At 44.3% G+C, this 14,792-nt stretch overlaps 1 protein-coding gene across 1 annotated transcript in view; it reads left to right on the top strand.

Annotated features, from left to right (window-relative positions):
* The window catches only part of CD86 (CD86 molecule), a gene marked incomplete at its 3' end in the record, with an annotated part of 40,111 nt that overhangs the window by 15,112 nt on the left and 10,207 nt on the right, over positions 1–14,792 (top strand). Inside the window, exons 2-4 of the mRNA XM_081234700.1 lie at positions 189–238; positions 9,691–10,026; positions 11,599–11,907. Coding sequence (XP_081090826.1) covers positions 189–238; positions 9,691–10,026; positions 11,599–11,907 — 695 coding nt within the window. The remainder of the gene's footprint in view (positions 1–188; positions 239–9,690; positions 10,027–11,598; positions 11,908–14,792) is intronic.

A 14,792-nucleotide genomic window follows, 5' to 3' on the forward strand; every position in this document is an offset into this window, starting at 1 on the left:
TGGGGTGGGGGGACTGGGAAATAGGGCGTGTCTGTGGGGTTAGGAGGAAAAGAAAATGGCTTTGGTGTACACACTGTTTGATCTCTGCCGCACCCATGGGCCTGAGTGAATTTCAAACTCCACTTGTTATATTTTGGTTTTTGGTTTCATTTTCTAATCAAGCTTTATCTTCTCTTTTTTAACTTTAGCACTATGGGACTGAGAAACACTCTCGTTGTGATGGCCCTCCTGCTGTCTGGTAAGCACCCTCTGGGCTTTATAAAGTCCTAGAATCCTCCCACTGTCTCCCGATGAACCTGACCTACAAGCTGGGGTTTGAGATTTGATGGGTTTTACTCACTTTCTATTCAGCGTTCACAATACCACATGCAAAAGACTTTCATGGAGAAGAAGGAAGTATCACAATCGAGAACAAGTATCTCAGCTGATGGCGGGCCCAGCCTGAGATGGAGCCCTACACCTTCTGTCGTCTCACACCCGTGGTCCTGGATGCACAGAGGAGGGTAGACTGGCCTGTCCATCGGTGCCCAGGGAGCTGGGGGAGGGTCCCTACTCTGAAAGGCCTGAGGCTTAACCCTTCTGCTCCCCTGTTCCCACTTCTGGCATTCTCACACTTTTAGGAAATGGCTGACAGGCTTCTAAACGTCTCCTTGCACCAGCGATCATTGTTTTTCTCGTTCCCTACCTTCCCTCTCCCCCACAATCCACTGGCCTCCCCACCAGCCCGTGCCCATAGATCATAGTTGGCACTGATTACTGGGAGGATCAAGAAACCCAGCTCTGCTACCACCTGCTTCAGTGACCCTCAGCTAATTGTATCAGCTGATTTACCGTCAGGATAAGGGACTCAGCTTCAGGGCTCCTCAGTTGCACAGCTCTTTCCAAGCCCCTCCGAGACCCCAGGAGGAGCCCTAACAGTGTGGTCCTGTGTCTTAAGCCTTAGTAAAATTTTCATTAATAAGATATTTTAACCACAGTAAGTTAAGACCACTGTCTCTTTCCACTGCGACTTTTCGACTTTTGTCTCTATCACATTCTCCCCATGTTGAGTGGCACTGTAGTGGCCATGGGCATTTTGTTTTGTGTTCTGTATTCTTTTTCTGAAAGAGCTCTTCCCCCTCAAAGGAAATTTTAGAAGTGTCAGGCCTCACAAAACCCAGACCTTCCCTGTTTACTACTCTCTTTGAGTTTCAGTTTCATCTGTAAACTGGGGTTGGCCGAGGTTCCTGCCGCCCATCCTGTGACTGGATGCCTTTAGTTTCTCCTGGCCCATCCCCTTCCTGCTGCTTGTTTTCCCCACCCTTAGCAACGAGAGGGAAGGCATCCCGTCCTGGTGTGGGGCAGACAGGGAGGGGGAGCCCAGCCTGCTGTTTGGCTACAACAGCACACAGGCTGCCCCTGACTAATTGGCCTGGCCATGAGCTTACCTCCTTCTGATAGCCACACACCAGGCCTTTGGCCACTGTCCTTGTCCCTGCTGTGGGTAAAAGGAGTCAGGCTACAAGGGAGAGATGCTCCCTCAGATTGATGCTGGCTGGGACAGGCCTTTTGTGATGTGTTTTCTGTTTAGCACCTTGGAGCTTGTTGGGTCTGTGCTATAGATGTGCTGCCTGATCTATAGATGGGCTAACTGATCACTTTACTGACTTAGGTCATAACAGTAGCTTCCACCTCCCAGCACCAATATGACCTGTTACTCTAGCTCTTGGGGAGGTAGAAGTTATGTGTGAACAAGAGAAAGAGAGAAAGGGGATAAAACAAAGCTTTGCAGGACATTATCCAGCAAGAACCCCTTCCCATCCCACTTCTTATTTTATTTATTTGACAAAACAGAGATGTAGTGCTTACTTTGTGCCAGGTACTGTTCTAAGCATTTTATGAATATTAACTCACTTAAACATCATCATAACTCTCTGCTTTAGGTCTTGTTATGATTCCCCACTTTACAGCTGTGCAAACTAAACCCAGAGAGGTTAAGTAATTTGCCTAAGACAACATTGCTAATAAGTGGCAGAGCTTGGATTCACACCCAGCAGTATAGATTCAGCCTCTCTTCACTTCACCTTGACATTATGCTGTTCCTCCTAACTCTTGCTAGGGAACTCTCCATAATACTATGATTTGTCCCTTGGGGACTCAAACAACTTTGATAGATAATGTGGCTTGTGCCTTAGCCAAGTTCACAAGTTCCCCACCAGGTACATCCTCCACCTTCCCAGCAGCTGACACCTTAGCTGTCCCTACAGCTCGGGCCCTGGCCCTTCTCATACAGTGACCAGCCCAGCTCTTATGACTTGGGAGAGAAGAAAGAAAAATGTCCTGGAAACAGTTTTTCAGAAAAGCCTGGATTGAGATACCATTCACCACCACCACCAACCCCCCCCCAAACTTTCTGACTCTGCCCATGGAAAGTGAGAATAAAACTGAGAAACCTTATCAAAACTGAGTCCAGGTGTCACTTTTGCCCTTGCCTTGCATTTGAAACTGCTTGGACACTTCCTAAATTCTAAAAAGAGAGTTATCAATATTGAAACTTTAAAAATAACTCCCCCAAATGGAAGTCATTTAAGCTTTATGGTGGTGAGAGAATAGTAGTTATATTTTTGGCAGTAGAAATTTAAAGTGGGATAGGAAAATGGTGACACCTGATTGGAAGATAACATTGCCAATACTTAACACATGATTAAAAATAATAAAACAGATTTCATTCTTTTTTAAAGAATGAAAAAGAATCTATTTGAATTTTATCTTTCTTCTCAGGGCACATCTCTGCTTGCTAGGCTGGCAAGCAGTGACCTGCCCATAGGCAGGAATCCAAAGGGAGAAAGGAGATGCAATTGACCCAGATAATCCACAGCAAAAATGCAGGGCTGAATAATTCATCTGACAGCAGAGATAAAACAGTACAGTGAAATAATTCTGTTTCTCCTTTTCCCTCCATATGTTTTGTGTCCTCTCCTAGTCATGGAAATCAGACATTGTAGTTGCTGCCATGGCCCATGAGGCGAAAGTTGGACGAGAGTTTAAAACCTAAAAGGGCGAGAGGGCAGCCATGGCCTTGCAGAATTAGGTTATAATTTGTGTTTTGTATTCATAAAGCTAAAGGAATGTTGAAGTGCCACTTGCAAAGGCACCTCTAACTGTCCAGCTCTGTTGGCTGCTATCTCAGCACCTCCAGCAGTACTTAAAGCTGGAGTCAGAGTGGTATTTGGAAAATCAGTAGCTCACGTTATCAGGAGGAAGTTTCTTCCTAGTTTGACTTTCTATGGTTGCTCTTATTGTCTGGGGGTTTTCTGGGTCCTAAGGCTTCTCATTTCTCTTGAACAATACCTCTGGTTCAGTTAATGTACCAGGAGTATAGTTGGTGGTCTTCATTCACTTTAAGATTTACATAAAATTGGCTCAAACCCTCATTTCCTATCTTGTGTAAAGGTCTACTGTTTCCTCCCAGGTTTCTGCATGTTCCTACATGGGTGGCTGCATGAGGATTATGTTTATATGATTACTTTGACTCCCACTTCCTGTTGCTGTTGATAGTTGTCACTATAATCACAGAGGTGAATAGATAGATAGTTCAGACGTAATTCCCAAATTCCCAAAGAATTGTCATGGAGCCTAGTAGTTCTCCTATTGGAGTCACCCCTTTATGTTAAGGTACTGTCTCAGAGGCCTTTGAAATAGATGTTTGCTCCCCAGTAGGGAGTATCTTACTTCCGACGTAGTGGATCATTTTAGTAGAGTATTTAGTAGGTTCCAGAGAGAATGGGCTGTCAGACAAGTTAATTTACTGGAAGATGGTCACTGAATAGGATAAGTAGAGGGCTGATTGGGAGCAAGAGTGAAACTTGTAGGGAACAGAGAGGCTCCAATGGCAAACAGACTACTTTGGAAAGGAGCAAGAGTTTGAGAGACTGTGGCGCTGTGGCTTGTTTTTACTCTGTAAGAGATCTTAATACCATTTCCAGAGTATGCAACTCGGGATTTTGGCCCCCTCGGTACTGTTAAGATTCACAGAAACAAAAACACTTGTAGCCCTTCCTTTATAGCCATTGCCAGTCATAGGGCCAAGTTCCAGGACCTCAAAATTATGAAAACTCTTTCAACAGTCTCTAAGAGTATTTACCCATTCTTGGTTTCATTTTCACTTTCTTTCATTCATTCTCCCTATAGATGTCTCCATTGAAAAGTAGTCAACTCCCTCCACTACTTAAAAATCACTCCTCTGGGAATTCCCTGGTGGTCCAGTGGTTGGGACTTTGCCTTCCAAAGCAGGGGGTGTGGGTTAGATCCCTGGTCGGGGAGCTAAGATCCCACATGCCTCGCAGCCAAAAAAACCAAAACATAAAACGAAAGCAATATTGTAACAAATTCAATAAAGACTTTAAAAATGGTCTACATCAAAAAAAAAAAAAACCACTAAAAAAATAGAAAAAAAAAATCACTCCTCTGGTCCTCACTACAGTGTAATAGACAAGAGAGTAAAAATAGTTATATATAGTTGTGACCACAATATATAGGCAAATCCCTGAATATGTTCTATTCAATATTGTTTCATACACACTTTCTCATGTTTCTAAATTCTTTTCATTTTTATAATTCTTGAAATTGTATTAGTCCAGTGGGTTGAAATGCTGTAATTTGCTTTATTTGTATGTGTGTGTGTTTTACTCATTCAGAAGTTATTGCCCCATTGTCTTCTTTGGTTTATGGTTGCTAAGGAGCTTTCATTCTAACTGTCATTGTTTTATAGGTATTCTTTCTTCATTTTTTTTAAAGAATGAAAAGATTCAATTCAATACTTCTTCTTTGTAAATTTGAAAAAATATTTTATGCTTTTTGTTTAGCAGCTTCACCACAACATATCTAGGTGTGGATTTATTCTCATTTATCTTACTCGGTACTTAGAACACACTTTTGATCTGAGGTCTGAAAAGTGTTCTGCGTTTGGCAGTGGGGGGAAGCCACTGACAACATCTGCCAGGGAAGTTTCAGCAGAGAGGTGGGGACAGAGGCTGGGGGTGGAGGCAGCAATCTCCACTTACTCTTTCAGAGAGTTGACTAGAGTCTGTCATACAGAGTGAAGTGAGTCAGAAAGAGAAACACAAATACCGTATGCTAACACATAAATATGGAATCCAAAAAAAAAAAAAAAAAGGTCATGAAGAACCTAGGGGCAGGACGGGAATAAAGATGCAGACCTACTAGAGAATGGACTTGAGGACACGGGAAGGGGGAAGGGTAAGCTGGGACAAAGTGAGAGAGTGGCATGGACATATATACACTACCAAATGTAAAACAGATAGCTAGTGGGAAGCAGCCACATAGCACAGGGAGATCAGCATAGAACAGGGAGATCAGCTCTGTGCTTTGTGACCACCTAGAGGGGTGGGATAGGGAGGATGGGAGAGAGACGCAAGAGGGAGGAGATATGCGGATGGATGTATATGTATAGCTGACTCACTTTGTTATACAGCAGAAACTAACACACCATTGTAAAGCAACTATACTCCAATAAAAATGTTAAAAAAAAAATAGGAGAAAGAGAAACTAAAAGCAGTAGCAGAGGGTACTGCTGAAGTAACTGCTGTGAGGAAGGGAGAGGGTGGTGAGCAGGGCGAGCAGCTCAGAGGCCAAGTTAAGTGGAACTAGAGACTACCAATTTGTAATGTCACCAGCCTGATCAACTGCATAATTTCCTCCAGGAGTGCTCAAACATTCAGTCCTAAGAACAGATATGTAGATCAAAAGTAGATTTTGGGATGAAATCTGCACAAAGGGGCAAGTTTATTGAAGTTGCTTGCAAGAGAATGATTGAAAAAATATTCTATCACTGTGCTATCCAATATGACAGCCACCGGCCACATGTGGCTATTTAAATTTAAATTAGTTAAAATTAAATAAGATGAAAATTCAGTTTCTCAGTCATACTAGCTACTTATTAAGAGAGTGCTTTTGGAAAGCACTGCATTATAGGGTCTAGACTGGACAGAGCTGAGGTCTTAATAAAGTTGAAGAACAGATGTAGGTAGAGTAATCAAGAGCAAACCTTGGTGGAAAATATCTTGTGGACAGAGATTGGTACATTGAGATTCTAGGGGCAGAGGTGTTCTTCGTGAGAAGGTTTAGGATTATGTCATGGGAAAGGGGCTGCTGAAATAGCCTGTGGATGAAGATCTTTGAAGTGGAAACGATCAAAGACCTTTGAGGCAAGGGTGTTGGTAAACTCATCCATGCCAAAGTCACCCAATTTGATAGGAATAATTGACTGGAAAGAAAGACCTTGCATCTAATGACAAAAATCTTCAGTGAGCAAGGAAGTAGTGACAAATGATTAGTAGCTAACAGCAGTGAGGGAGGAGAACACCTCAAAAGGGGAAGAGTGTTGCTCAAGGTCCCTCTGATGTGTGATAAAACAAGCAGTGGCTGGAGGCATGTGACATTCTTTGGGTTGGGCCAGATTTCAATGAAAGCACAACCCTGGGGGAAACATTTGATGAAGAGGTTGAAGACATAGAGGAGTTTATTACAATGGAATGAGGCTTCCATAGGGCCTAGTAAAGCTTTGCAGGAAGTTTAGTAAAGAAGGGAAATCCATGAGTACAGATAAGCATAGTAATATGAGGAAGATATGACCCTAGAATACATAAGACATGCATGCGGGGTAGTAGCTGGGGAAGACTGAAGTCCCAGGTGGGGTCAGAGACCTCACAAAGTTAGAAGACTGTAGTTTTTGTCTGACAGACAAACAGTTTCTTGCTGATGACGTCCTCAAGTATCCTTTGAAAGAAATGTCTCCAGCTGATTAGGGAGGTGTCTAGATGGATTCTTGAGTGCCTAGCTCCTATCATCATCATAGCAACCAGTTATAATTAGACCCAGACCATTTCTATGACTCAAGTGCTAGGAAAGAGAGAGAATCGCGATGCTTACCCTCCAGTGGAGCCCAGCAAGTCCTGTAGCTGGGTGGCATAAGGTTTGGGGTCATAACAGGGGAGGCCTGAAGCCACTTAGAAAAAACAGACTTTGAGCTAAATCTTCCCCATATCATCAGAGAGGCAATTAGCATGCATAGCTCTAAGTGATGTCATGGAAGCCAGTGGTTGGCAAGGAACTATGGAGTAAGTTGTGAAATACTTTCAGTTGCCCTCAGAATGGACTTCAGAGTGATTTCCACCCCAGGGTGAAGAGACAGGGTTTGGAGAAGGATGGATGGAAACAAATTTTTCTTGTTCTGTCATCTCTCTGTTCCACTCTGGAGGCAGAGATAGAAATACTCTATTGCAGCTTCTCAAACTGGAAGTCTGTTACAAATGCAGATTCTGACTCAGAAGGTCTGGAGTGGGGCCAGGGATTCTGCATCCCCTTGGGGATGCCGATGCCTTTAGAGCACAGACCACACTTTCGGTTGGCAGGGGAGAGGGGAACAGTTACATGGGTGGAAAGAAAATTCTGTATAATCTTTGGGAGAGGGAGCCTGGGTCTTGGACCCCTCTGTGAGTGGAGAGAATGGGTGGGCAGGAGAAGAGGCTCTGTGAGGCTCTGTAGAGAAGCAACCCTAAGTCAGGAAGACAGAAGAAGCCAAAGGCAAAGTCATTTCCAGGCCAGAGGCACTGCTGAATAATAACGTAATGGTGACTGTTAACTGGCAGAATTTTCAACTATGTGTTTGGTTTCTCCACCAGGTCATCTGCTCTATATCATATGGCAAGTTAGTGATAAAACCAGTGTGAGTTTCCCCAGAGATAGTTGCTAGAAGCTTTTACAGTAGGTGACACCCTTACATTATCATTCAGAGTTTAGCAGAGGAGTACCAGCACCCCAGGAGTGCCTGATAAGTAGTTACTGAACACAGTAAGTCTTCTTTAGGTCCCCCTTTCACTGTTCCAGGTACCCAGGTAGATTTTCCCGCTTCCCTCCAATATGGGAATGCATCTTGTACAGACTGTACTTTCTGCTTTCAAGGCCTTCACAGGCTTCTAGTGAGTGTAATGCAATAGGCAGTGATTCAAACTTGTGCCGACTCTCACTGATGCCTGGAGTCCCTTCCCAAAGAGCTCAAGACTACCCCAGGCATCCACCCCCTTGATTATGGTCCTCACTGGGCCACTCTGCACACAGTTCAGTTTCACCAAGTGCATGTCTACTCCCTCTTAGAAGAGAAACCTATTGATCAGATCAATTTAATTTCTCCTTCCACCCCTCAAAGAACGCCTCAAAGCTTCCCTGGTAGCGCGGTGGTTGAGAGTCCACCTGCCGATGCAGGGGACACGGGTTCGTGCCCCTGTCCGGGAGGATCCCACATGCCGCGGAGCGGCTGGGCCCGTGAGCCTGCGCGTCCGGAGCCTGTGCTCAGTGAGAGGCCCGCGTAACGCCAAAAAAAAAAAAAAAAGGACGCCTCAGATAACTCCTCTCATCTCCCTCACCAACCTGCTTCTCCTTTCCTCCTTAATGTCAACATCCCTTTACTGAAGTCTGGAATGATGAAGCTTTACTTAGAACCCATCCTAACTCCCTCCCCAAGGTGGCGTCTAACTTCATATTAACTAAGAAACGGCATTTCTCCCCTAACCCTGCACTTCTCACTCACCACTACTTAATTTCTTGGCCGGGTCTCAAGTAATTCTGTGATCCAGAATAGGTCCTACAGAAACCCTATAATCAATCACTTTTAAGGAGTGAGGAGACCCAAATCCCTCCACAAACCCCAATATGCCCTCAGGGATGAAAGCCTTTCTCTGAACTCTCCCAGTACATTCTCCAGGGGTTGAAAACATTTCCAAAAGCAATGCATGCTGGGGAGAGCAAGTCTGTGGTACCTGGGGATTCCCCAGTACTCCAAAAGTACATCCTCACCTTCCCATTTATGATTCATTTCCAGCATTTCATTCATGTACCTTAAATGGTCTTCGACCACCACAATCCCAAAACAACCATCAAATCTGCCTAGTTCTCTTTCTGATCTCTGAAAGAGCTTAGCGAGGTCACAGAATAGAGGCCTTGGTTGACCATTTGTGTCATTTCCAAACTGTTTTATACCCTTGGGAGAGCTGGCATGGGAGCAGCAGTCATGAGGGAAACTTTATAAAGGGAACTATCTGAATTTCAAAGATATTATTCACTGTGATCCCCAGCTACCAAGGCATAATGAAAGGAGGGATATCGGAACTCTTTTCACCACAGCAGGCCAAGGAATAAGGGGAGAGGGAGGGGAGAAGGGAGCTTTTGGTCATGGTGAAGAAGTAATGGAGCCTGTAACAGCTACAGTGAAGAGAATCAATATTCAGATTATAGGGAAGTAAGCAATGGGTGAATGAGTTGTCTAACTTTGCTGATTTTCTCTGTTCTGGGATTTAAATTCACAGAACCATAGTACTGGAAAGAAACTTAGAACATTTAGTCCACCCCTTCATTAAACAGATAAGGAGACTGAGCCTCATAGGAGTTGCAGTTTGCACAAGGCCACCCAGTTAGTTATCAGTAGAGTGAGGACAAAAGCCCCTTCCTTTCTGCACATGCCAATGTGTATGCACAGTTCCAGAGTTTAATATCTACTTCTTCAAGATCATTACTGATAAGATAGCATCTGGGTATTGTATAAAGAGAAATGGAGTTTCTGGGTTTGTTTTTTTTCTTTCTTTCTTTCTTCCCTTTTGTGTCTCTTTCCCCACTTTCCACCTTCCCTTCTTTCAGGTGCTGCTTCCTTGGAAAGTCAGGCATTTTTCAATGAGACTGGAGACCTGCCATGCCACTTTCCAAACTCTCAAAACCTAAACCTGGATGAGCTGGTGATATTTTGGCAGGACCAGAATAAGTTGGTTCTCTATGAGCTGTACAGAGGCCAAGAGAAGCCTCACAATGTTCATCCCAAGTATATAGGCCGCACGAGCTTTGACCGGGACAGTTGGACACTGCGACTCCACAACGTTCAGATCAAGGACAAGGGCTCGTATCAATGTTTCATCCATTATAAAGGACCCCAAGGACTGATTCCCATCTACCAGATGAGTTCTGACCTGTCAGTGCTGGGTATGTAGCCAATGGCGCATTCAGATCCGGGGCCGTCTCGGATGAGACTGCAATAGGTGGGGGAGAGGGCCGCCTCCAGAGAGGCAGAGGACAGCCAATTCTGGGAAGCCCGTTTGAAGGGAGTGCAGGGCTTGGGAGTAGGAAACTAAAAGTCCTTCGTACTTTTTATAGTTTACTTCTGAATGATCTGTAAGAATCTGCTCTGGGGACCAGATAGAGCTAACTAAACCAAGGTAATGTGGCTAAGTGAAAACCATGGGTGATTTGGCCCTTAAGTTTATATGAACCATATAGGTCTCAAATCTCTTTTACATTCATTTTCTCCTTTAGTCCAAGAGTTCTCACCCACTAAATCTTTGCCTGGAGCTCCTACCTAGGGTGACAGCTGGCTGATTTGGGCTTTCCCTTCAGCCTCCTGGAGGTTGCTTATGACTTGTTTGCTGCCCAACCAAAAGCCCAGTAGACAGGAGGGAAATAACCCAAGGCACACAATCTAAAAGCTGACAAACCAGCTCCCTTGTTCTTCCAGGCCTTGAAAAACCTAGATGTCACTACAGATTTTTTAAAATTAAAATACAGTAAAATTATTTTTATTTTGGTGTACAGTTTGGTGTTCTATTAATATGAACTTATGTATAGATTTATATAACCAGCAATATAAACAGGATACAAATCATTCTCAGCACCCTAAAAAAATTTCCCCATGCTATACTCTCATAGTCATACCCTCTCTATACCCATAACCCGTTTTGCAACTTATAGTCTTATCTTTGTGTGAATGTCACATAAATGAAGTCATACAGTATGTAACCTTTTACGACCAGCTTCTTTTATTTAACGTAATGTCTTTGAGAGTCATCCAAGTTGTTGCATGTATCAAAAACCTGTTCATTCTTATTACTAAGTAGCATTTTGTTTATCTACTCAACCCATGGAAAGACATTGGGTTGTTTTCAGTTTGGGGCTATTATGAATAGATTTGCTGTAAAAATTCATGTACAAATTTTTTGTGTAAACATAAGTTTTCATTTCTCTAGAGTAGATACCCAGGTGTGGGATTACTAGGTCCAGATTAACTATTGTTAATGAGGTTTAAAGTAGGTAACACCATGGCAATCCTCCTTCTACCAGCCACATCACATACAAGCAGAGTGCTTAAGGAGTAGGTGGATATAGCAAAACTTGTAACAATATCATGCGAATCACTGAAGTTTTAGAAACAATATACTAAATTATAAATTAGTATGTAGAACCTGCACAGTACCTACTGACTACAGAAGAAGAGCAAGGGATTTGGCTGGCAGAAGGAGCTAGCCCTCCTGTTGCTCAGAGAGCACCTCCTTGATTGGGGTAAGCGGGAAGTAAGCATGGTGGCCCCAAACTCCATTCCTGAAAAACAAATGTGGGATCATTATGTGGCTCTCACCGTGGGCTGAGGTCCACAATTTAGACACCCTGAGGCCTGCCAGGTGTGCCCCCAGTGAGTTCCCAGGATACCTAGTTATTTGTTGTTCCCTTCTAGATACATCTAAATTTAAACTGATTTTTTTTGTATCTCTATTCTGCTTTCAGCTAACTTCAGTCAACCAGAAATAAATCTAATTCCTAATCAAACAGAAAATTCTAACATCATAAATTTGACCTGCTCATCTACACAAGGTTACCCAGAACCTCAGAGGATGTATATATTGCTAAAAACTAAGAATTCAACTACTGAGTATGACACTGTCATGAAGAAATCTCAAAATAATATCACAGAACTGTACAACATTTCTATCAGCATGTCTTTTTCCATCCCTCCTGAAACAAACGTGAGCATCTTCTGTGTCTTGCAACTTGAGCCAACGAAGACACTGCTTTTCTCGCCACCTTGCAATATAGGTAAGCCTGACAGTTTCTTTTATCAGGTATTATACACAGATGGGTAAGGCAGATCATCCAGTGTCCCCTGCTTGCCAGGAGACTCCAACTGGGCCATTTTCATACTGTTAGGAAAGACCCAGACAGAGGGCTCCTGTTTCATCTGAGTGCTACAAGGTCCAAGAGGCTATGAAGCTATGCTGCTCTTGAGGAAGCACGTTCTTAGCCTTGACACTGGCCCAGTCTTTTGGGCTACCTTTAGATAGAAGATTCTGAATTTTAGGTTCGAAGATGCAGGATTTCTCCAGGCTAAAATTCTTCCACTCATTAAAACACACATACACACACACTTTCATATATACATACAGCACTTGTTATGAGTACAAAACCATTCTAGACATTGTTGGTTTCAGGGGAGAAAACCAAAAGGTATAAGACACGCTCTCTGCCCTTCTAATAGAATCAGAACTCCACGATGGACATACATGGTAAATTGGATTGTAAAAGGATTGAATTAGAATCTAAATTATATCCCATGGAAATATACAACTAAACTTAAAAACAAGAGTGACTGATAATAAGATTTATAGGCATTCAGAGATAGGCAAGTTCTTTGAGGGTCAGTGAAGGCTTCCTAAAGGACATGGGACCTTATATTACCATAACAGAAATAAATGGGCTTAATAAGTGTGGTAAAGAGATGACAGGTACTCAAACTTGTGGTATCTTCTGAAAAATTCTGAAACAGCATTCAGGCTTGGGAGGTGAGAGGGCCACAATCTATTAGCAGTATCTGCCATGGGCACAGGCAGTGGTGGCCATCATTACATATGTGTCAAGGAAATATGCAGAAGCAGAAATGCTTGTGGCATGTTGACAGTGTAGTATGGGGGCCAATCCCACTGGGAAAGGGTTGAAACTAAGCAGTGTACACTAATAGGAGCCTGCCATTTTAAATTCCTGGCTTTGCCCTAGAATACATCCATATTCGAGACCCCACTTTTGAGGAGCAGTAATTGCAAGAGTCTCTCCTGCAATAAAGGCACTCTGTACCCACACTGCCTTCAACACTGCTTGTTCTGATCCTGACCCCTCCCCCCACCCATCTGCCTTCTGTTTGCCTTGGCCCCTCCTCCAGCTCTGGCCCCTTGGTTTGCCCCCTCCTAAGGCATCCATCCAGCTCCTTGCTCCATCCTCTGGCTTTAATGCCTCCCCTCTCCTGGTGTTTCATTGTTCAAACATAACTTGGCCTCTTGATGCATTCTTACGGACAGTCTCTGGGGCCAGTCCCCACCAGCCAGCTTAGCTGTACCAGTGGGCCAGTCCCCTGTGCAGGTGCTGATTTCATTCTGATCAGACACCTCTGACTCTTGACAGTTCAGTAACTAGCGAGGTCACCCTGTCTGTCCTGGTTGCTTCCACTGTAGCCTCTCTTGGCCTGATAGAAGCCTCTCCCATACTGTCCTGAAATTTAGCACCTTCTTGGCACTGCCAACATCACCACACATGACACACCCTGGGGCTCTCTGCCATGACTCCCACAGGAACAGAGCCTTGCCACCACTAGAGCCTCATCGTGGCTCACCTTTCTGCCGTTTCTCAACTGCTGCCAAAACCCTCCTAGCTGCCACCATCTTCAGAAATGTTTCAGCTCTAGCTGCCTCAGGAAGATGGGGCTTGCCTCTCTGTGTCCCTATTCTATGGCTAGATCAGATATAGGTTAGGCCCTGTGTCAAGGAATCTTTTTGGGTATCAAAAGGTAGCAGCCTCCATGTTAACAAGTATTACCCTCCTTTACTGGGAGGCCAAACAGGTTCAAGTGAGATTAAACTGGGATAGACAAAAAGTGTTGAATGTGGCCTGCAGTACCAACAATTCCTTTTCTTAAGGTCCCATAAACAGGGCATGGGTCCACAAAATGTCTCTAAGCTAATGGGAGTTCAGCTGGTCCTATTCTCCTGTAATTTGAGATTAACTACCAGACCTCTTCCCATAAATGTCTATAAAATAGGCCACTCAGTCCTAATTCTTCCGCCCAAAGCCTGTTTTTTAACTTCCTGTAAGTTTAGGAGTCCTTGTGCAAGGAAGTAAGTCCTGACTTCCCAGGAGCTGATTCTGACCCTGATCCTCAGGGCATGAAGACATATCAAAAGTTTTCCAGTATGAGAGACAGGCTGAAAGCCATGCTTGAGGTAATCCACCTAGACATCAGGGGAAAGAACAAACAAACCTGGAGATGGGGGCCTGTAAAGAGGCTGCTATGTTTGTCTGGGTGAGAGGTGTCTGGAGCCTGATTTAGAGATGATAGTGGATGGAGGAATTACTATAAGAGAAACTTCAAAACGTGGGGCCCAGGGTTTCCCTGGTGGTGCAGTGGTTGAGAGTCTGCCTGCCGATGCAGGGGACACGGGTTCGTGCCCTGGTCCGGGAAGATCCCACATACCATGGAGCGGCTGGGCCCGTGAGCCATGGCCACTGAGCCTGCGCATCCAGAGCCTGTGCTCCGCAACGGGAGAGGCCACAACAGTGAGAGGCCCGTGTACCGCAAAAACAAACAAACAAACTTGGGGCCTGACCACATAGGGGGCTGAGGAAGCTGGGTGCTGCCCAGATGACTGTACCTTCAGAGCCTCAGTACAGGTACATTACCCAGATTCCAAAACCAAGGGCCAAGGTGACCCTCTTCTAGATCATCGTCATTGTCATCTCAGTCTCTGGGAAGGGAAGGCAAGGCAGCTCAGTCCAGGCACTTGGTCAGAGTCACTGGCTTGGTTCTCAGTCAGCTGCCGAGGCCCTGAGACTGGGATTTTCTATAGCCCAAATCATGTGGATTTCAGGCTGCTCTGGCAGTAGAGCCCTGAGGAGATGATGGCATGTAAATAAAGAGAAGAGCAGCAATTATAAAG

This window comes from Mesoplodon bidens (assembly GCF_964165515.1).
Source record: "Mesoplodon bidens genome assembly, chromosome: 5".
Classification (NCBI taxonomy): Eukaryota; Metazoa; Chordata; class Mammalia; order Artiodactyla; family Ziphiidae; genus Mesoplodon; species Mesoplodon bidens.